Source organism: Schistocerca serialis, chromosome 11 (genome assembly GCF_023864345.2).
Source record: "Schistocerca serialis cubense isolate TAMUIC-IGC-003099 chromosome 11, iqSchSeri2.2, whole genome shotgun sequence".
Lineage (NCBI taxonomy): Eukaryota > Metazoa > Arthropoda > Insecta > Orthoptera > Acrididae > Schistocerca > Schistocerca serialis.
Window position 1 is genome coordinate 98,593,766 of NC_064648.1, and position 24,881 is coordinate 98,618,646.

Below are 24,881 nucleotides of genomic sequence, written 5' to 3' on the forward strand. Positions count from 1 at the left end.
CTCACAATTTTAGACGTACAGTTGGTAACAGGTAGGTTTTTTAAACTAAAATGCAGAACGTAGGTACATTTGAAAATTTTATTTCGGTTGTTCCAATGTGATGCACGTACCTTTGTCAACTTATCATTTCTGACAACACATACTGTTACAGCGTGATCACCTGTAAATGCCACATTAATGCAATAAATGCTCAAAATGATGTCCGCGAACCTCAGTGCATTTGGCAATACGTATAACGACATTCCTCTGAACAGCGAGTAGTTCGCCTTCCGTAATATTCGAAAATGCATTGGCAATGCGCTGACGCACGTTGACAGGCGTTGTCGGTGGATCACGATAGCAAATATCCTTCAGCTTTCCCCACAGAGAGAAATCCGGGGACGTCAGATCGGGTGAACGCGCGGGCCACGGTATGGTGCTTCGACGACCAATACACCTGTCGTGAAATATGCTATTCAATACCGCTTCAACCGCACGCGAGCTATGTGCCGGACATCCATCATGTTGGAAGTGAAACATCTTGTAGTAACATCGGGAGAACATTACGTAGGAAATCAGCATACATTGCACCATTTAGATTGCCATCGATAAAATGGGGGCCAATTATCCTTCCTCCCATAATGCCGCACCATACATTAACCCGCCAAGGTCGCTGATGTTCCACTTGTCGCAGCCATCGTGGATTTTCCGTTGCCCAATAGTGCATATTACGCCGGTTTACGTTACCGCTGTTGGTGAATGGCGCTTCGTCGCTAAATAGAACGCGTGCAAAAAAATCTGTCATCTCGTAATTTCTCTTGTGCCCTGTGGCAGAACTGTACACGACGTTCAAAGTCGTCGCCATGCAATTCCTGGTGCATACAAATATGGTACGGGTGCAATCGATGTCGCTGTAGCATTCTCAACGACGACTTTTTTGAGATTCTCGATTCTCGCGCAATTTGTCTGCTACTGATGTGCGGATTAGCCGCGACAGCAGCTAAAACACCTATTCGGGCATCACCATTTGTTGCAGGTCGTGGTTGACGTTTCAGACGTGGATTAACACGTCCTGTTTCCTTAAATGACGTAACTATCCGGCGAACGGTCCGGACACTTGGATGATGTCGTCCAGGATACCGAGCAGCATACATAGCACACGCCCGTTGGGCATTTTGATCACAGTAGCCATACATCAACACGATATCAACCTTTTTCCGCAATTGGTAAACGGTCCATTTTAACACGGGTAATGTATCACGAAGCAAATGCCCTACGCACTGGCGGAATGTTACGTGACACCACGTACTTATCCGTTTGTGACTCTTACAGCTCCATCTATCACAAAGCGAAAATAGTGGTCTAACTAAAACATTGGTATTTCTTTACGTACTACTCGAATATGTAATAAAAATTGGGGTTCCTATTTAAAAAATCGCAGTTGACCTATGGCAGCGCCATCTAGCTGGCCAACCATAGCGCCGTATGGTTTCCCGCTTCAAGCTAGACGAGTTTCGTTCTTTGTGGTTTTTTCGTTTGATGCTTATTTTGTGAGATATTTGGCCCGGTCACTACCGATGGACCATCCTGTACAAGGCGGGGTTGCAAACGTCTACGCCAGTCTTCGATGACTAGCAGGTGCCCAGTCTAAATATCGTGGAATGACGTTTACGACGACCGGGTGCAACCCCGAAATATCTTCGAACATGCAAACGTTTTCGTGGTGTTGGACTAAACTGTCAGTGGCTTTGTCCACATTCTAAATACACTGAAGCGCCAAAGAAACTGGTATAGGCATACGTATTCAGATATAGAGTTAAGTAAACAGGCAGAATACGACGCCGCGTTCGGCAACGTCTGTATAACACAGCAAGTGTCTGGCGCAGTTGTGAGATCGGTTACTGCTGCCACAATGGCAGGTTATCAAGATTTGAGTGAGTTTGAACGTGGTGTTATATTCGGCGCACGTGCGATGGGACACAGCATCTCTGAGGTAGTGGAGAAGTGGGTATTTTGCAGTGCCAACATTTCATGAGTGTACTGTGAATATCAGGAATCCGATTAAACATCAAATCTCCGACATCGCTGCGGCCAGGATAAGATATTGCATGAAGGGCACCAACGACAACTGAAGAGAAATGTTCGGCATGACACAAGTGCAACCCTACTGAGCCGTACGTGGCTCGTGTTCCCGCCATCGTGTATTTTACGCGTTGTTTTTAACGCACTTCCAACTCACTACGTTAATTTAAATTACCACTGTCACTGAGTTGGCGCTTTGCCTGGCCGTGACCAGCGTTAGCAGCACGTATCGATATATCCGCTCTCGTAGTATCTTTGTTCGACTACTATTACTTCCCGGTTATTGTCTGTTGTGGGCAGTTCGGTTTGAGAGCTGGGGTTCCGACTTCGGGCCCGTATTGGTGTCGCTCGGTGAGGCCTGGCAGCAATACGTTCCAAAACATCCCAAAGGTGTTCTATAGGATTCAGGTCAGGACTCTGTGCAGGCCGGTCCATTACAGGGATGTTGTTGTCGTGTAACCACCCAACCACAGGCCGTGCATTATGAACAGTTGCTTGATCGTGTCAAAAGATGCAATCGCCATCCCCAAATTGCTCTTCGACAGTGGGAAACAAGAAGGTGCTTAAAGCATCAGTGTAGGCTTGTGCTATGATAGTGTCACGCAAATCAACAAGGGATGCAAGCCCCCGCCATGAAAAACACGACCACACCACAACACCACCGCCTCCGGATTTTGCTGTCGGCACTACACACGGTGGCAGATGACGTTCACCGGGCATTCGCCACACCCACATCCTGTCATCATATCGCCACATTGTGTACCGTGATTCGTCACGCCACATGTTTTTCCAGTGTTCAATCATCCAATGTTTACGCTCCTTACACCGAGCGAGGGGTCGTTTGGCATTTACCGGCGTGATGTGTGGCTTGTGAGCAGTCGCTAGGCCGGGAAATCCAAGTTTTCTCACCTCCCACCTAACTGTCGCAGTACTTGCAGTGGACGCAGTTTGCAATTCCTATGTGATGGTCTGGATAAATTCATGCCTATTAAACATATCAACCCCCGTCAACTGTTGGCGGTCTCTGTCAGTGAACAGACAGGGTCGGTCTGTACGCTTTCATGCCTAAAGCCGTCGGCACACGGACCGTGCTGTCGAACGTTAACGTTTAGCGTGCCCAGTTCATCGTCCTGCTGAACGCTCAGGAACGATGCGACTTGTGCATACGGACGTGGGCCCCAACATGTTATACGCAATCGCAACGCACTCCAGCGGCAGTTGAGGGATGTTTCTAGTTCGTAAATCACACTGTTTACCCAAGGGGCACCCGTAAAATTCCCACGTTAGCTCTGTTAAAACGCTCATTTCTTCCATCGCCCACGAAAAGGAAAGTACCATGTCCATTCACTAAGGACACGGGCCTATAAAAGTTCCACAAAAAACAGTGCGTTACAAATTTGGAATACTTCTCCGCATAAGATAAACATTATTTCATCATTACCACATTTTAGTAAAACCCCAGGGTCAGTCTTACTTGATCACTGTTCCTACCCAGTAGCAAAATATCTATATACAAGTAGCGCAAGCTGTCCTTTAGATTAAGCCAATCGAACAGTCACCCCTCAAAAAAAGGTGAAATTGTATTTACATAACATCAAATATTATAATCTATACTTATATTAAACTAATAATAAAGTATCAGAACCTAACAAAAACGCGAATGTTAGGAAAAAAAATTGGTTGTCAGGACGCGAACCACTGCCCCAACAACAGAACTCATAATGGGGCAGGGACGTTATTCATTACGCTAAACCAACATGACACCTCTTGTGTCTAATCATAGTATCTTATCGCTTGCTAAAAACCTTAATGGTATGTTACTAATTCAAATTTAATTACAACAAATTGTACCAAGAACAGTACGTTTTTGGATGGATGGTCAGTGTGTCGCTGCCTTCAAATAGCCTACTCTCATAATACGCAAGTTACAATAATTCTTTTGCCACGAATATGATGTTCCTCATTTTTTATTGGTACGAATCAAACAACTAACAACGGGTTTTCCAGTGATACTCAATTTGCTGGTGCTCAGAAACGGCATATATACATACAGACTTGAAATGAATGCCAATATGGCGCCTCACAACTCTGTACTGAAGGGAGACGGCGTGCTTGTGACGTAGGCGGCGTTGTGCCACCTCATTGGTCAACGCTCAGACGCACGCTCAGAATATGTGACATGCCAGGTATTGCTCAGCACGTTCGGAAAGACTCCCGAGCGTGCTATTCCACCATGCAGGTAAGAATAAGGGGAGATGGCGCTACGTATCCCAGCCGTACTACGTTTTGAAGCCATGGGGGCGTGGCTCGCTGCCATGACACTCTGACCAAAACATTGCCAGTGTGCTATAGCGCTGCGTGTATTACAGTCGCTAATTGCACCATATACGCATGTAACGTCATCAGTTTGGTTGTTTCAAAGTTTTTGTTTAAAATAAAATCTCGTAAAGGCGAAATTCCGCGTTTCTTCTGATTAAAAATAGTTTTTAATGTAATATTACGAATAGCTAGCCTTCAATGAAAACGATACAATTTTGTTAATTCAGTAATAAACGTGTATCACAAATTAAATAATAGAAACTGAAAACTAAGTTAGCTACACCCTCCCTCCAAAGCCCCATAAATACATCTTGTTTGTAATACGTACTGGGACATTTCAGTTACGTTACACTACTGGGAAACACTGTTCATTACCACCAATATTTACTGAAATACGATACATAGAATGGCAAATCTACACAGTGGCCTGTTTAGGTCTATACTTTACGCCAGTTAATGTAGTGTTAGCTTTTAATTTGGTACATGATGAAGACAAAGTGAGTTACTTAACACTTCGATTATCGACGATACGTACATATTATACTGTAACGTGAACTTGAAAACTAAGAATTTAATTCTTTGAATTAACATACCTTTTGCAAATGTTTTGGGTGTGTAGGGAAAACGGATGGTACAGCATTTTCTCGGAGCCTTACTGTTGAAAGGGAAGTTCGGTCTATGTCCTCTTCTCGGAAATGCTCAGAACATATAGTGCTCCATTTAGACGCACGCCAATTCTTCCTCCTCAGGGCATTGTCCCACAGAGCTTTCCGACTTTCATTTTTAGGAATCTAAAATCATACAGGAGAAAAGCACGCTATAGTACAAGTACCGATGTAGCACACGTTCATTCACAATGAAGTTGTAAAATCACACTTAACGAGACAACTTACACATGAAATGTTATTCCCTTCGATTTCGCATCACAATCAGAACGATTTGTACATCCGAACACCACACAAGTCACCATAATAGCGCAAAATCCTTCCAAAAGCGAGCGACAAGCCTATGCACACAAGCTTACAGCAGCAATGTTTTGGTCGGATTGAGATGGCTACCCTCGGCTTCACATAGCTTCACAGCTGTGACGTCACGGCGTCTCCCTCTATTCTTACATCCATGTATTCCACGCTATGACGTCAGAAACCCGGCACGCTCAACGCTCAACGTTCGGATGCACGGTGCGTGTGCCGACGGCTTTACGTGTCCCTTCACGTTTCCACTTCACTATCACATGGGAAACAGTGGACCTAGGGACGTTTAGGAGTATTAAAATCTCGCGTATAGACGTATGACACAAGTGACACCCGATCACCTGACCATGTTCGAAGTCTGTGAGTTCCACGGAGTGCCCCATTCTGCTCTCACACGATGTCTGATGACTACTGAGGTCGCTGACATGTAGTACCTGGCAATAGGTGGCAGCACAATTAACTTAAATGAAAAAAACTTTTGATCACATTGTGTAAGACTTGAACCCAACGACCGAACGTACACACATGGGGTCTCCGGGCGACCAGTGGCACGCGATCGTTTCATTTCATTTCCGGTTGTTTGTGAAACGATACGGTATTCTGCTCTACTCTGCCAGCCAGAAGGTCATTCACTGTAAATCCATAACATCGATTTTATGTTCAAAAAGATAATCAAGAATTTTTTGCTCACGTAGTTCAAACACACTCCATAAGCTTTCCATAAGCTTTTTACATAGAGCTTTTTTGTATGTATTTCGTGAAACATGCAAATGCTTTGTTTCTGTAAAAGAGACAATCGCCGGCCGGAGTAGCGGAGCAGCTCTAGGCGCTACAGTCTGGAATCGTGCGACTGCACGGTCGCAGGTTCGAATCCTGCCTCGGGCATGGATGTGTGTGATGTCCTTAGGTTAGTTACGTTTAAGTAGTTCTAAGTTCTAGGCGACTGATGATCTCAGAAATTAAGTCCCATAGTGCTTGGAGCCATTTTGAACGGATTTTACGAAATGCTCTTGCCAAGCCGCCTCAGTAGATTGCGCGCCTTCCTCATTCTGCACACGTACAGCACTCGCTGATACTACATGCACCGTACGTGTGTCTGACTACAATCCGTTCATCATAAAAATACACCTCATGTAAACATTGCTCCAAGTACTCTTCCGCATTTGCTGGAACTTCATTGGATTTCCGTTTCACGTGGGACTGCAGCCAAGCTGTCTCGAGTACGATAATAAGTGTACGTTTTCTGCTGTGAGTTACGCGCACATCGACTTTGCGATAATACGGGACAACAGCTTTAACGGCGCATTTGACTTGGACCGTACTGGCCGGTCAGCTGGTACAGCTAGCCTGCAGTGACGTGGCCAGCTGCAGTTTACACGTAAGAAAGTTGAGCAGAGGAGTAACACAGCTTCCATTGTCATTTAATTTTTGTTGTTGTTCTGGTCTTCTGTCGTGAGACTGGTTTGATGCAGCCCTCCATGCTACTCTATCCTGTGCAAGCTTCTTCATCTTCCAGTACTTACTGCAACCTACATCCTTCTGAATCTGCTTAGTGTATTCATCTCTTGGTCTTCCTCTACGATTTTTACCCTCCACGCTGCCCTCCAACGCTAAATTGGTGATCCCTTGATGCCTCAGAACATGTCCTACCAACCGATCCCTTCTTCTAGTCAAGTTGTGCCACAAACTCCTCTTCTCCCCAATTCTGTTCAACCCCTCCTCATTAGTTATGTGATCTACCCATCTAATCTTCAACATTCTTCTGTAGCACCACATTTCGAAAGTTTCTATTCTCTTGTCTAAACTATTTATCGTCCATGTTTCACTTCCATACATGGCTACACTCCGTACAAATACTTTCATAAACGACTTACTGACACTTAAATCTATACTCAATGTTAACAAATTTCTCTTCTTCATCAGCAAACCTCAAAGTTTTTATTTCTTCTAGGTGGATTTTAATTCCTACTCCGAATTTTTCTTTTATTTCCTTTACTCCTTTCTCAATATACAGACTGAATAACATCGGGGACAGACTACAACCCTGCCTCACTCCCTTGCCAACCGCTGCTTCCCTTTCATGCCCCTCGACACTTGTAACTGTCATCTGGTTTCTGTAAATATTGTAAATAACCTTTCGATCCCTGTATTTTACCCCTGCCACCTCCAGAATTTGAAAGAACGTATTCCAGTCAATATTGTCAAAAGCTTTCTCTAAGTCTAGAAATGTTAGACACATAGGTTTGCCTTTTTCTAATCTAGCCTCTAAGATAAGCCATAGGGTAACTATTGCCTCACGTATTCCAACATTCCTACGGAATCCAAATTGATCTTCCCCGAGGTCGGCTTCTACCAGTTTTTCCATTAGTCTGTAAAGATTTCACGTTAGTATTTTGCAGCTGTAACTTATTAAACTGATAGTTCGGTAATTTTCACATCTGTCAACACCTGCTTTCTTTGGGATTGGATTTATTATATTGTTCTTGAAGTGTGAGGGTATTTCGCCTGTCTCATATATCTTGCTCACCAGATGGTAGAGTTTTGTCAGGACTGGCTCCCCCAAGGCTGTCAGTAGTTCTAATGGAATGTTGTCAACTCTGGGGCCTTGTTTCGACTCAGGTCTTTCAGTGCTCTGTCAAACACTTCACGCAGTATCGTATCTCCCATTTCATCTTCACCTACATCCTCTTCCATTTCCATAATATTGTCGTCTAGAACATCGCCCCTGTATAGACCCTCTATATACTCCTTCCACCTTTCTGCTTTCCCTTCTTTGCTTTGAACTGGGTTTCCATCTGAGCTCTTGATATTCGTACAAGTGGTTCTCTTTTCTCCAAAGGTCTCTTTAGTTTTCCTGTAGGCAGTATCTATCTTACCCCTCATAAGATAAGCCACTACATCCTTACATTTGTCCTCTAGCCATCCCTGCTTAGCCATTTTGCACTTCCTGTCGATCTCATTTTTGAGACGTTTGTATTCCTTTTTGCCTGCTTCACTTACTGCATTTTTGTATTTTCTCCTTTCATCAATTAAATTGTTTTTCTTCTATCACCCAAGGATATCTACTAGCCCTCGTCTCTTTACCTACATGATCCTCTACTGCCTTCACTATTTAATTCCCCAAAGCTACCCATTCTTCTACTGTACTTCCTTCCCCCATTCCAGTCAAGTGTTCCCTTATGCGCTCCCTGAAACTCTGTACAACCTCTGGTTCTTTCAGTTTATCCAGGTCCCATCTCCTTAAATTCCCACCTTTTTGCAGTTTCTTCAGTTTTAGTCTACAGTTCATAACAAATAGATTGTGGTCAGTCCACATCTGCCCCTGGAAATGTCTTACAATTTAAAATCTGGTTCCTAAATCTGTCTTACCATTATATAATCTATATGAACCCTTCTAGTATCTCCAGGCTTCTTCCATGTATACAGCCTTCTTTCATGATTCTTGAACCAAGTGTTAGCTATGATTAAGTTATGCTCAGTGCAAAATTCTACCAGGCGGCTTCGTCTTTCATTTCTTAGCCACAATCCATATTCACCTACGTTTCCTTCTCTCTGTCAAATGCCAGTCACCCATGACTATTAAATTTTCGTCTCCCTTCACTACCTGAATAATTTCTTTTATCTCCTCATACATTTCATCAATTTCTTCATCATCTGCAGAGCTAGTTCGCATATAAACTTGTACTACTGTAGTAGGTGTGGGCTTCGTGTCTATCTTGGCGACAATAATGCGCTCACTATGCTGTTTATAGTAGCTTACCCGCAGTCCTATTTTTTCTATTCATTATTAAACCTACTCCTGCATTACCCCTATTTGATTTTGTATTTATAACCCTGTATTCACATGAGCAAAAGTCTTGTTCCTCCTGCCACCGAACTTGACTAATTCCCACTATATCTAACTTTAACCTATCCATTTCCCTTTTTAAATTTTCTAACGTACCTGCCCGATTAAGGGATCTGACATTCCACGCTCGGATCCGTAGAACACCAGTTTTCTTTCTCCTGATAACGACGTCCTCTTGAGTAGTCCCCGCCCGTATATTGGAGGGGTACCTGTTGAAAGGCCAGACAAAGGTGTGGTTCCTGAAGAGGGGCAGCAGCCTTTTCAGTAGTTGCAGGGGCAACAGTCTGGACGATTGACTGATCTGGCATTGTAACATTAACCAAAACGGCCTTGCTGTGCTGGTACTGCGAACGGCTGAAAGCAAGGGGAAATTACAGCCGTAATTTTTCCCGAGGGCATGCAGCTTTACTGCATGGATAAATGAAGATGGCGTCCTCTTGGGTAAAATATTCCTGAGGTAAAATAGTCCCCCATTTAATTTTTAATCCGGCTGCTAGTGGCCGCGCGGTTCTAGGCGCTTCAGTCTGGAACCGCGTGATCACCACGGTCGCAGGTTCGAATCCTGCCTCGGGCATGGATGTGTGTGATGTCCTTAGGTTAGTTAGGTTTAAGTAGTTCTAAGTTCTAGGGGAGTGATGACCTCAGATGTTAAGTCCCTTAGTGCTCAGAGCCATTCGAACCATTTTTATTTTTATTTTTATTTTTTATTTTTTAAGCAGAATGAAATAATACACTGCAAATCTCCCATAATATGCTCCTTAGATGACTATATGAAAACCGCAATACGTTATCGTTTTCAGCTAATGTACTATTGTAATTAAAAAAAGGAATGATGAAAATTCCTTATTTAACCACAGGGTAATTTTTCTGCGTAAGCTGTGTAGCTTAAGAGAGTATTCAAGGATTTCTCCGTATAGTTAAACACTGAAACGAGCGAAGATATTACTTACAGTCAGTTGTCTGTAATCTCATAGCTGCTTCCTTATCCAAATCCGAGAAATACATTTCAGTTCTGCAGGTGTCACCTGCTACGTTGATAACGAGCGTATCAACATCAGAATCCAAGAAGGCAACTAGGCGCAGCATCTTGTTACTTCTCGGGCCAAATCCCGCAGCTTGACTCCAGTTATGTTGGTTTCATATTGTAATGGTACAGTAGCATACGTAGAAATGCAGCATTTGTATGATGTGCTCGATGCTGTGAAAATGATTGTTTTTCCATGTTTATACGACACTTACCTACCTCTGTGGTATAAAACGATGGACATAGTCCAAATAAAGAGGATATGGTTTTTCATTTTTCCCTTAAAAAATAAATTGCTTCCTTAAACAATTATGAACAGTCTTCCATAAAAATCGATAATTAAGAATTTGTATTTGAAATGGAAACAGGAATTTCGCGTCCAATATGTAGTTACAAACAAGAAGATTGCATTATCATTAAAATATGATGAGTTTTATAATCACGCGATGTAGTTATTTCAAATTGGACGAGAGAAAAATATGATACTGAACCTACGCACGTTCCCATTCTATTGGTTCCCATTCTGTTACGCTACCGACTGTCTTGGACATTCAATGTGGATTAGTTTATCAACTGCAATATATACAGAACTGGGAAAACTTCAAAGCCGATTATCTCTGTAAATTTATGAAAAACATTAAGAACAACCTTTTTCTCGGCACTTTTTAACAGTGTTCCACACGCGTGTTTCACTACGGAACAGGAAGCAGCCTCGGCCATTTTCATACTGCTCGCTAACAGCGCGACAATCATAGCACAACAATGCAGAGGCTGTGGCTTTACACGAGTTTTTAAATTCAAATTACGTGGCTAAAGCGTGATTAAGAAAAACATTGACGGCTGTTACTACATTTGAATATCTTAGTTTCATTCAACTTAAGTTAGTAGTAATATATCTGGTACATAAGCAGGACCTACTTGCAAGAGCGCAACACCACCAGTGTACGTGTGCTACGGCTTCTGACCAATCATCGCGTTTGTGTTTCTTTACATCAGGTTTATTCTCATGAAGAACGGAGTAGAGATGGGCAAATTGAAACACGTAACTGTTTCGAAACAAATGAAAAAGTACAATGTAATGATTCGATACGCTGTTTCGAAACAGTGAAACAGTTTGTTTTGTAATTTAATAAACCTTCACGTTTTATCATCTTGAATGTCTACTCGAAGTATGTCTATATAAACACAAATGAGGTGCGAGAGCGCTAATCGTGTCGCAGAAAGTATGAAACTATCACTTAGGCGTCTTGGCAGTTTCGTATATCATGCAGCAAATGTGCTGCTTTCGTGTCGTGTGACTTTCATACTTTTCAATTGGCTGAGGACAGCCATAGCTGAAGAGAGAAGAACCACCACGAACGGAACTGGAGGTGGGAGCAAACTGCAGAAACTACGGATATGCTACTGGGATTCTCACATTCTGTTAGTATGGGTAACATACCCATCCTGCTAATTTCCATTCACACAAAGGGAATCGTTGTGGATAATAGGCACAGTGACTAGAGACTCACAAATAATGCCAAATAATTAGAATAAATAACAAAATAAACAGAAAAAAAATTTTGTCTTTCAAGGCGTTTCGAACCGTTACTATAAATTCACCATGCTTCCCAGCCCTTCCCGTTCACCATTACACTATCAGTGATACGTCAAACAGATTGCTTCCAATTATACCTTCATCAAATTTGTATATATAATTGTCACTCTACGCCTTTTTTATTCAAAATGTTGTAGCCTTACTTGCGTTTCTTAATATGATTACTGTACATGCACAGAGAAGCGTATGTTATAAAAAAAGTGTAATTTCACTGAATGATTTTCACATATTTATTATTTTGAATGTGAATAGTACGCGTTGTTTTATTGTTTGGTTAGTGTTTATGAAGCAGATGTTACGCCATTTCGGAATAGGACAGTCAGCTAGAAACGAAGCTTTATTTTCGGATATCTTAAGCTTCATGCTATTGCTTGTAAAAAAGACTTCGACACTCTTGAAAGTGTTTCATGAAGTGGTATGTTGTGTGAGCCCGAATCTCGTCCGACACAGAGGGGAATGAAACATCACTGTTTCGATACAATTAGTCCGTTCCAAGCACAGGTGGACTGAAACAGCCTTATTTTGAAACAACGATACAGTTTCTGTGTCTGGCTCGAGATCGAATCTCGAGACAGGGGCGGAATGAAACACCACTGTTTAGAAACAGTGAACCACAGCCGTTCCGAAACACTGAAACAGTTCCACGTATCGATACTGTATCGAAACATAGAAACAGTGAGCAAGTCTAGAACAGAGTATAGCGGTTATTCCTCTCCAGGTGACGATGCTATCGCCTGGATGAGTTTATATCAGTATTAGGTCAATGGCTGATGAGCGTAAAAAGAATTCCGTTTTTACAGATAGAGGGTCGGAACCCTAAAAATAAGAGATACATTAGAAGACTTAACAGACTATTTTTACAGTAAACTACATTCCCATAATAGCTTTGTTTATAAGTAACTCATCTGCTACTAGTCACGATTTTATTTTTCGCGCGATGTTTTTCCGGAAATTATTCCCATTTGCAAGTGCGTTTTTTGTGTCTGTTATGCCATTTCTATGTGATGTTGTCGATGTGTGCGAGTCTGCTTCATTTCGTTGACTAAGTTTCCTCATGGTCCACTTGTGCAGTCTCTCTCTCTCTCTCTCTCTCTCTCTCTCTCTCTCTCTCTCTCTCTCTCTCTCTCTCTCTCGCGCGCGCGCGCACACACACACACACACACACACACACACACACACACACACACACACACACACAACTTGCTGTACACTGTTGAACATCAAAAACATTTTAAACGTTTTGTAGTTACAACAGTTTTGTTTACGTAAAATGTTTTCGATGATTAAAAGTGTACAAGAAGTTGTGTGTGATGTTTAGTGTGTGTGAGACTGCACAAATGGACCATAAGCAAACGTAAGGTCAACGAAATGAAGCAGACTCTCACACATCGACAACGTCACATAGAAATTGCATGACAGACCCAAAAAATCGCAATAAAGTCATGAGATGTTCAAATGACTCCTTTATTAGACATGTTAAGAGTTTCGGGATTACACCCATCTTCAGACATCACAAACTTCAACTCCTTCCCAACAAACCAGGCGTACAGCCTTGACAACCCAGTGTCGAATAACATATAACTGCGACAAGCAGTCTTCAAGCAGAGCGTTTGTCGCAGTTAGTCATATGTTATTCGACACAAAAAACGCACTTGAAAATAGAAATCATTTCCCGAAACGCGTCTTGCGAAAAATAAAGAAAATCGTGACTGGTAGCAAATGAGTTATTTATAAACAAACGTATTATTTTCACAGTCGCAGGCTTCCAGAACAGTTTATAATGGATCAAATCAGATATTCCTGTAAGATTCAGATGTACACTACTGGCCATTAAAATTGCTACTCCACGAAGATTACGTGCTCGGACGCGAAATTTAACCGACAGGAAGAAGATGCTGTGATATGCAAATGATTAGCTTTTCTGAGCATTCATACAAGGTTGGCGCTGGTGGCGACACATACAACGTCCTGACATGAGGAAAGTTTCCAATCGATTTCTCATACGCAAACAGCATTTGACCGGTGTTGCCTGGTGAAACGTTGTGATGCCTCGTGTAAGGAGGAGAAATGCGTACCATCACGTTTCCGACTTTCATAAAGGTCGGATCGTAGCCTTTCGCGATTGCAGTTTATCGTATCGCGACATTGCTGCTCGCGTCGGTCGAGACCAATGACTGTTAGCAGAATATGGAATCGATGGGTTCAGGAGGGTAATACGGAACGCCGTGCTGGGTCCCAACGGCCTCGTATCACTAGCAGTCGAGGTGACAGGCATCTTATACACAGGGCTGTAACGGATCTTAGAGCCACGTCTCGATCCCTGAGTCAACAGATGGGGACGTTTGCAACAGAACAACCATCTCCACGAACAGTTCGACGTTTGCAGCAGCAAGGAGTATGAGCTCGGAGACCGTGGCTGCGGTTACCCTTGTCGCTGCATCACAGACCGAGCGCCTGCGATGGTGTACTCGATGAGGAACCTGGATGCACGAATGGCAAAACGTAATTTTTTCGGATGAATCCAAGTTCGGTTTACAGCATCACGATGGTGCCATCCGTGTTTGGCGATATCGCGGTGAACGCACATTGGAAGCGTGTATTCGTCATCACCATACTGGCGCATCACCCGGCGTGATGGTATGGGGTGGCATTGGTTACACGTCTCGGTCACCTCTTGTTCGCACTGACGGCACTTTGAACAGTGGACGTTACATTTGAGATGTGTTACGACCCGTGGCTCTACCCTTCATTCGACCCTGCGAGACCCTACAGTTCAGCAGGATAATGCACGACCGCATGTTTCAGGTGCTGTACGGGCCTTTAGGGATACAGAAAATGTTCGACTGCTGCCCTGGCCAGCACATTCTCCAGACCTCTCACCAACTGAAAACGTCTGGTCAATGGTGGCAGAGCAACTGGCTCGTCACAATACGCCAGTCACTACTCTCGATCAACTTGGTATCGTGTTGAAGCTGCACGGGCAGCTGTACCTGTACACGCCATCCAAGCTCTGTTTAAGTCAATTCCCAGGAGTATCAAGGCCGTTATTACAGCCAGAGGTGGTTGTTCTGGGTACTCATTTCTCAGGGTGTATACACCCAAATTGCGTGAAAATGTAATCACATGTCAGTTCTAGTATAATATATTTGTCCAATGAATACCCGATTGTCATCTGCAATTTCTTCTTAGAGTAGCAATTTTAATGGCCAGTAGTGCAGTAACGCTCTGGTAACGTTTCAGAGTCAGCCAACACGCCACCTGCTACCGTACACCAGAAGACGCTGGCAGCGGACCTGGGCGCGCTCCTTCAGTCTGGACATTCTGCTGACGTCACCATAACGGTGGGGGACAGCACGCTGAGGGCGCACAGGGCTATCCTGGTAGCCAGGAGTCCCGTGTTCGCGGCCATGATGGCCCACGACTGCCTGGAATCTAGCAGTGGCCACATTTCCATCACCGACATCGAGCCGGAGGTGCTGAGCCAGCTGCTGGTGTTCTTGTACACGGACGAGGCTCAGTTGGACCCCCGGCTGGTCCTGAAACTCCTAGTAGCCGCCGACAAGTACCAGGTGCACACTTTGAAGGAACAGTGCGAGTACGTAGTCTCCCGGAGCCTGCGAGTGGAGAATGCGGTGGCGTGTGCGGTGCTCGCCATACAGCACTCCTGCTCGAGTCTCACGGAATCCTCTGCGCGCTTCATTGCGGCCCACCTCAAGCAGGTGATGGCCACCGAGGGGTGGGCCACGGCTGTGCGGAGGCACCCGGAGCGCATGGTGGAGGTCAGTCGCCTGGTTGCCGCAGTTTCCTCAGATACCAGGTGTGTACTCCTCTCTTCTTCACCTTCGTATTGTGAATTTCCTAAGAGATGTTAGACATACACTACTGGCCATTAAAATTGCTACCCCAAGAAGAAATGCAGATGATAAACGGGTATTCATTGGACAAATAAATTACATTTTCACGCAATTTGGGTGCGTAGATCCTGAAAATCAGTACCCAGAACAACCACCTCTGGCCGTAACAACGGCCTTGATACGCCAGGGCGTTGAGTCAGAGCTCGGATGGCGTGTACAGGTACAGCTGCCCATGCAGCTTCAACACGATATCACAGTTGATCGAGAGTAGTGACTGGCGTGTTGTGACGAGCCAGTTGCTCGGCCACCATTGACCAGACGTTTTCAGTTGGTGAGAGATCTGGAGAATGTGCTGGCCACGGCAGCACTCTAACATTTTCTGTATCCTGAAAGGCCCGTACAGTGCAGTCGCCCATTATCCTGCTGAAGTGTAAGATTTCGTAGGGATCGAATGAAGGCTAGAGCCACGGGTCGTAACACATCTGAAATGTAACGTCCACTGCTCAAAGTGCCGTCAGTGCGAACAAGAGGTGACCGAGACGTGTAACCGATGGCACCCCATACCATCACGCCGGGTGATACGCCAGTATGGCGATGACGAATACACGCTTCCAATGTGCGTTCACCGCGATGTAACCAAACACGGATGCGACCATCACGATGCTGTAAACAGAACCTGGATTCATCCGAAAAAATGACGTTTTGCCATTCGTGCACCCAGGTTCGTCGTCGAGTACACCATCGCAGGCGCTCGTGTCTGTGATGCAGCGTCAAGGGTAACCGCAGCCGTGGTCTCCACGCTGATAGTCCGTGCTGCTGTAAACGTCGTCGAACTGTTCGTGCAGATGGTTGTCGTCTTGCAAACGTCCCCATCTGTTCAGTGATCGAGACGTGGCTGCACGATCCGTTACAGCCATGCGGATACGATTCCTCTCATCTCGACTGCTAGTGATACGAGGCCGTTGGGATCCAGCACGGCGTTCCGAATTACCCTCCTGAACTCACCAATTCCATATTCTGCTAACAGTCATCGGGTCTCGACCAACGCGAGCAGCAACGTCGCGATACGATAAACCGCAATCGCGATAGGCTACAACCCGACCTTTATCAGAGTCGGAAACGTGATGCTACGCATTTCTCGTCCTTACACGAGGCATCACAACAACGTTTCACCAGGCAACGTCGGTCAACTGCTGTTTGTGTATGAGAAATCGGTTGGCAACTTTCCTCATGTCAGCACGTTGTAGGTGTCGGCACCGGCGCCAACCTTGTGTGAATGCTCTGAAAAGCTAATCATTTGCATGTCACAGCATCTTCTTCGTGTCGGTTAAATTTCGCGTCTGTAGCACGTCATCTTCGTGGTGTAGCATTTTTAATGGCCAGTAGTGTACATACACAGGCATTTTCTAAAACTACTAGCTTGCTTACTCGCAATCCGTCATAATTTCAAAACCATTGATACGTGGGCGATGCAGTGGGTAACATGCAGTAACTTCAAAAGCTGAATTTTACAGTCCCATTTGTGTAGGAGGAGAAGCAGGTCTCCGCCGGTCGCCAGTAAACTGTTGGTCATATTCAGGACTTTGTAGAAGCTGGGGAAACTGATGCAGTGCAGTTTCGTTACCATATGATTCAACGATGCATAGCCGGACAGCAGATCACATCAGTCAACAGTAAAATTACCTCTTGATGTATGCTAGGGCCATGATGCAGATTCGTCGGCAAACGTTACGAATCAAATGTCCGAAATTCGTGCAGGAGCCTTGCTTATATGCTACTCTTGGAAGTGCGCCGGTTATACACTGAAGAGCCAACGAAACTGGTACACCTGCCTAATATTGTGTAGGGCCCCCGCGAGCAGGCAGAAGTGCCGCAACACGACGTGGCATGGACTCGACTAATGTCTGAAGTAGTGCTGAAGAGAACTGAGACCATGAATACTGCACGGCTGTCCATAAATCCGTAACAGTACTAAGGGGTGGAGGTCTCTCTTGAAGGCATCCCAGATGTGTCTGGGGAGTTTGGTGGCCAGTGAAAGTGTTTAATCTCACAAGGAGACGGCACGACCGTGGGGTCGGGGATTTGTCCGCAATTTCGTGTGGTGAAAGAGGACCCCTAACACCACACGTGGTTAAAATATTAGGACGCACTACCCGTAAAATCCCGGGAAAAGTCCCAAAGTTTCTTAGGTGCCTTACGAGTATAAAATGTTAGTCCACTGCCGAGCCGCCGAGAGGCCTACATGGTTAGCACTCGGACCCTTACGCCGAGGGTCTCGTGTTCGATTTCTCCTCCGGCACTTTTTTTTTTCTTCTGTTGCTTGCAAAATTGCAGCGCATTGTTACAGGAGAAACGTGAAATTAATTCCCGGGACGATTGTATAAAAATTCATTCTATAAACACCATCAATTATCGTAACCGATATTCCGAGACATGATTCAATATCCCTAGCTTGCCTCAAAATTGCCAGAAACTCCAAACATTTTCGTAAATGTTAATGGGGCATGTTTTTGTACAGATTTATTGCAAGCGCGCTGTGATTGTAAAAAATCCGCTTTTATACGTTGCGCAATATGCTGCAAAAATTATTGCTGTGTTTGTTTTTACCATAATTACCACTGCAGTTCTTGTTTATAATTATTATATATATAAAAATCGAATGTTTTCCAATTGACTTTGTTATTCTGATTAAAAAGGAAATGTTTCTCCTCATATACTTTACAGTGAAAAATGGAAAACCCACCGCCATGAATTGTGTTGTTGGACAAAAAGAAAATGATTTTTATTCAGTAATGAAACTAATTTGTTAAAGGTAATGTAGATTTGCGAAACTTTCTGAATAATTGGTGGAATAACGAAAGAAAGTGAAACAGGAGGAGAATAAAGTGCAGAGGAAAAATCGACCACGAGACCTCTGGCGTAAGAGTCCGAGCCCTAAACACTTAGGCCAGACGGCGGCTCGGCAGTGGACTAACATTTTATACTCGTAAGGCACCTAAGAAACTTTGGGACTTTTCCCGGGATTTTACGGGTAGTGCGTCCTAATATTTTAACCACGTGTGGTGTTAGGTGTCCTCTTTCACCGCACAAAATTGCGGATAAATCTCCGACTCCACGGTCGTGCCGTCTCCTTGTCAGTGGTCCCGTATTAGTCTACAATAATATATGGTTTAACTTTATGAATTAGCAGGGACAGTAAGTGGAGTCGGTCCGAGAACATATCTCCACGCAAGCATCATATCACTTGCGATCCCTCTGCCATCCAGTCCCCTGTCTCTCTCGTTCATTAGCTCCTTGGGCTCTCGGTAAGACCTGCAGAAACAAATTTCATCTGGTGAGCGCGGAAATGAGTTTCTTCGCTAGTAATTATGATACATCCTGGGTTCAAATTTTGCAATAGGAGCGCCCCAAGCGGTCGATTGTATCACTCGACCTTACGCCAGCCCTGTGAGAACAACATGGAGGATAACCAGTACTACAGCAGCGACTGAGCAGTGCTGCTGCATACCAGTAGCAGGCAGCAGCAGGCAGGGTGGGGCACAAGCAAGCACGGCTGCTTCAATACTGGTCATTCTTCGTGTTTCACAGTCCCTGTTAATAATTACGAGGGTTGGAACGTAAATAGTGGCAACTATTTATTGACAACCGATGCAAAAGAGTTACATATTTGCACCTGTTACTGTCCTCCAAAGTCGTCACCATCGTCTACATCCACATTCATACTCCGCAAGCCACCCAACGGTTCGATGGAAGAACGACTGCCGGAAAGCCTCCGTGCGCGCTCGAATCTCTCTAATTTTACATTCGTGATCTCCTAGGGAGGTATAAGTAGGGGGAAGCAATATATTCGATACCTCATGCAGAAACGCACCCTCTCGAAAAATGGACAGCAGGCTACACCGCGATGCAGAGCGCCTCTCTTGCAGAGTCTGCCACTCGAGTTTGCTAAACATCTCCGTAACGCTATCACGGTTACCAAATAACCCTATGACGAAACGCGCCGCTCTTCTTTGGATCTTCTCTACCTCCTCCGTCAACCCGTCCTGGTACGGATCCCACACTGATGAGCAATACTCAAGTATAGGTCGAACGAGTGTTTTGTAAACCACCTCCTTAGTTGATGGACTACATTTTCTAAGGACTCTCCCAATGAAAACCTGGTACCCGCCTTACCAACAATTAATTTTATATGATCATTCCACTTCAAATCGTTCCGCACGCATACTCCCAGATATTTTACAGAAGTAACAGCTACCAGTGTTTGTTCCGCTATCATATAATTATACAATAAAGGATCCTTCTTTCTATGTATGCGCAATACATTAAATTTATCTATGTTAAGGGTCAGTTGCCACTCCCTGCACCAAGTGCCTATCCGCTGAAGATTTTCCTGCATTTCCCTGCAATTTTCTAATGCTGCAACTTCTCTGCATACTACAGAATCATCCGCGAAAAGCCGCATGGAACTTCCGACACTATCTACTAGGCCATTTATGTATATTGTATGTGTCAACGTTGTGTAGAACCCGTTGCCAGCGATGTGGAAGGCGTAGTATACGGTTAGCAGAGCCTGTTCTGTTGATGGTCCGAATGGGGCGGTCTAAAGTTATGGTGATTCTCGTGTACCACTGTACAAATGGTTCAGGTGGCTTTCAGCACTATGTGACTTAACATCCGAGGTCATCAGTCCCCTAGAACGTAGAACTACTTAAACCTAACTAACCTAAAGACATGACACACATCCATGCCCGAGGCAGGATTCAAATCTGCGACCGTAGCGGTCGCGTGGTTCCAGACTCAAGCGCCTAGAACCGCACGGCCACAGCGACCGGCTGGACGGCTGTGATGGTGTTATCCTAACGCATTACGTACCTCCACGGGAGACTGTCAATGCACAGTATTACTGTTCGTTTTTGGAGTATCACCTGCGACCGGCTTTGCGAAAGAAGCGGCGACGCTTTCTGCACAACCCACCCATCAATTTGCACGACAATGCGCGGACTGCGGTTTGAGGCACCATGTCACGGATTGCTTGGCCCCTCCTGCCGGAGGTTCGAGTCCTCCCTGTGTGCGTTGTTCTTAGCCAGCCGATGTGGCGGAGCGGTTCTAGGCGCTTCAGTCTGGAACCGAGTGACCGCTCCGGTCGCAGGTTCAAATCCTGCCTCGGGCATGGATGTGTGTGATGTCATTAGGTTAGTTAGGCTTAAGTAGTTCTAGGTTCTAGGGGACTGATGACCTCAGATGTAAAGTCCCAGAGTGCTCAGAGCCATTTTGTTGTTCTTAGCATAAGTTAGTTCAAATTAGTTTAAGTAGTGTGTAAGTCTAGGGACCGATGACCTAATCAGTTTGGTCCCTTAGGAATTGACACACATTTGAACATTTCAATGCGCGGGCGCATACAGCACAAGTTATGGCTGCTCTGTTTGGTCGATGGGACTGGGAAGTACTGTACCATTTATCATACCGCCCGGACTTAAGTCCTCGTGACTTTGAATCGATTCCGAAGATGAAGGAACCACTTCGTAGCATTCGCTTCAGAACTGTTCCAGAGACTCGACAGGCAGTAGACCGCTCCATTCGCACCATCAACAGAACAGGCTGTGCTAACGGTATACTACGCCTTCCGCATCGCTGGCAACGGGTTCTACACAACGCTGGTGACTGCTTTGAAGGCCAGTAACAGGTGCAAACATGTAACTCTTTTGTGTCGGTTGTGAATAAACAGTTGCCATTATTTAAGTTCCAACACTCGTACCTGTATAAGGAACATCACAGTTGACTAATTTGGGACCGTTTCGTCGAAAGGACACGTAATATTCCGCTTTAGAATCATTTTGTTTACGACGAGAAACAAAAGAACTGCATTCCGTAGAGAGTGGTCGTCACATGAAATATATGATAAGCAATATTTCTTTGGGATGACTCCAGCTACAGATTACAAAAGTAGAATTCGCAGTATTTCCCGAAACTCCAGAGGAAATACACCTGATGAATGCTACGAGAGACACCTATTATACAGACAGAGATGACAAAAGTCATGGGATACCTCGTAATATCGTGTCGGACCCACTTTTGCCCAGTGAACTGCGGCAAGTCGACGTGCCATGAACTCAGCAAGTCGTAGGAATCCTCCACATAAACACTGAGCCATGCTGCCTCTATAGCCACCCGTAATTATGAAAGTGTTGCTGATGCAGGATTTTGTGCATTAACTGACCGCTCGATTATGTACCCTAAATGATCAGTGGGATGCATGTCGAACTGCCCAGAATTTTCTTAAAACCAATAACGAACAACTGTAACAGTCACTATGAAAAGCAGTTTTGATCCCAAATTTGTTTGTTCTACACTGCTGGCCACCGTAAATGCAACACCAAGAAAGACAAGAGGTAGCACAACAAAATGTATTTTGTAGATAACATGTTGACCAAGTATCAAATGATTACGTTTACAGACGTCTGTGACATGTGGTTCCTGCCAGAATCAGTAGCCAGAGTAGCCGCCATTGTTGGAGATCACCGCTGCCACATGTCTCGGCATTGAGTCAAAGAGACGTTGGATGTGTTCCTGGGGTACAGCAGCCCAAGCAGCTTCCACACGTTGCCAAAGATCATCTGGTGTGGCAGCTGGGGATGTAATCTGGGTCACTCGTTGAGCAACCGTGGACCACATGTTTTCTATCGGCGAAAGATCCGGAGAGCGAGCCGGCCAGGGAAGCAATTCAATCTGGTTATTGACGAAGAACCTCTGGACAATGCGTGCGACGTGTGGTCGCGCATTATCCTGTTGAAATATGGCTGTGGCCGAGCGCTGAAGGTAAGGAAGGACAACTGGCTCCAGCACCTCGGATATGTAGCGCCGGCTATTTAAAGAACCGGCAATGCGTACTAGAGGCGTGCGAGAGTAATATCCAATACCGCCCCATACCATAATACCCGGTGCAAGACCAGTGTGGCGGTGCACAATGCAGCTGTCCAGCATCCTCTCTCCACGGTGTCTCCACACTCGAATCCGACCATCGTGGTGCTGCAGACAGAAGCGTGCCTCGTCAGTAAAGACAACGTCATTCCATTCTGCCGTCCACATCCGTCTGTCATCGCACCATTGGCGACGGAGACGTCTGTGGTTCTGCGTCAATGGTAGACGAAGCAATGGACGTCTTGCGGACAGACCACTCTGCTGTAAACAGCGTCGAATGGTACGCGCAGACACTGGATGATGCGTTACAGACGCAATGTGCTGTGCTATGGTTCGGGATGTCACTGAGCGATCCGTCACTGCCATGCGCACAATTTGCCTATCAGCACGTGCAGTGGTGCACCGAGGTGAATGCGATCGACCACGTCGGTCCGTCGTACCCTCCTGCATCCAACGGTCACATATCCGCATTACAGTTGTTTGGTTTCGTCCAACACGACTAGCGATTTCTCTGTATGATAATCCACAATCTCGGTAAGCCACTATCCTTCCTCTGTCGAACTCGGATACATGATCAAAAGATGTTCGCTGTTGTCTACGAGGCACAACTGATCGTCTTGTGAAACAACCACAAGGTAAACACACGTGCCGAACGTACACTCGTCGAAATCGCCAAGCCTTAAATGGCGCTATGAGGTGGCGACACAGGCGCGCGTGATGTGCGTCTGCGCTGAAATTCTAATCAGTTGCATATCTCATCGCTGCAAACCCATGGTGTAAATTTCACTTGATTCGGATGCTTCCTTCAGGGTGTTGCATTTACGGTGGCCACCAGTGTAGTAACCGGTTTCGACCACGCCTGTGGTCATCTTCATACTTGACAAATACAAAATCTGACCAGAGGGGTGGTTACATTAAAGAAAATTACATACAACTACAAAGTTATAAAACGATCAATTACCTAAGTGCTGTATGAGCAGGAGCCTCCTCCTTGTGGTAAATCACTGCTAGAAAGAGCATTTTAACAAAGGATGGGGCCCCTCCACGCCCACACCAACGTGGTGACCAAACCAAAAGTTCTACTGTCACCTCTGTATAACATGTTAGTTTTTGAATCAGGAGTCACAGGATGCGGGCTGTGATGTTATCCATGCGTCTGGGTAAAGTTACTCATTAAAATGGTCCATCAGGAGATAGAAAGTGGACGAAAGCGATCGAAGGGTAGCGGTTGTATGGGCAGAGGAAAAAAAGTGCCAAGGCAAGCGCCAAGGGAAAAAAACCTCTGCGACAGTAGGACGGGTAGTAAAGGCAGTAGCGGCTCGCTATCTGCGACAGTGCATGCAAGGTGTTACGTTAGTGCGAGGTATCGTGCATCGTTACCTTTGTCGTTGCTGGAGCTCGTTACGGGGCTTGCTGCAGTTGCTGCGTCCCTGTAACAGTCATACATTAGTGGGCGATCGGTCATAGATTGACTCACAGTGTAGGAGGTGTGTGGGGCTGGTTTGCTTGCTGTGTGCTTTACGGTTTCCCTGCGGTTGGCTGTTTTTCGGCGGGTCGAGCATCTGGGGTTACCAGTAGTAGCTGTGTTGCAGGGGCTCGTCAGTATTGTCGTGTTAGCGTGCTATGGACCATAGATGTTTAGTTCCTTGCCAATAGGATCTTTGGTCTATTATGTTTCCATCCATGGAGGAGGAGGATATTGGTGTTTAACGTCCCGTCGACAACAAGGTCATTAGAGACGGAGCACATGCTCGGATTAGGGTAGGATGGGGAAGGAATTCGGCCATGCCCTTTCAAAGGAACCATCCCGGCATTTGCCTGGAGTGATCTAGGAAAATCACGGAAAACCTAAATCAGGATGGCCGGACGCGGGATTGAACCGTCGTCCTCCCGAATACGAGTCTAGTGTTTTCCATCTATGGTTGTAGTCGTAGTTACCCAGAGAAAGGCTAAACGGGTTGCGCGAGTGTCTCGTGTTACTGTACAGTCGTGTGGAGAGTTTTTGGAATACCTGCAAGGCAGTATCTAGCCGGTATTCCCGGTGAAGGTCCGCGATGCGTGTGTAGCGCGGAGCGTTGCTTACGATTTTGAGTACTTTGTATGAGCTGCAGACGGCGCAGGCGAGTTGGCGCAGCGTATCCCCAGACAGGGGCTGCGTACATCAGGGGTCTAATAAGTGTCATGTACGTGGACCTAGACACCCTCCTGTTCAGTGTGCTACGCCTGTTAAGCATAGGGTAGAGTTGTTTGAGCCTCGCCTTAGCTTTGTTGGTCACGTGTTGAATGT

The 24,881-nt window shown here is 45.3% G+C and overlaps 1 protein-coding gene across 5 annotated transcripts in view; it reads left to right on the top strand.

The window, feature by feature from the left end:
* LOC126427030 (speckle-type POZ protein-like) overlaps positions 1-24,881 on the top strand; it is a 112,273-nt gene that overhangs the window by 66,536 nt on the left and 20,856 nt on the right. For all 5 annotated transcript variants that reach the window (XM_050089198.1, XM_050089199.1, XM_050089197.1 and 2 more), the window contains exon 4: positions 15,063-15,639. In XM_050089198.1, the coding sequence (XP_049945155.1) occupies positions 15,063-15,639 (577 nt within the window). The remainder of the gene's footprint in view (positions 1-15,062; positions 15,640-24,881) is intronic.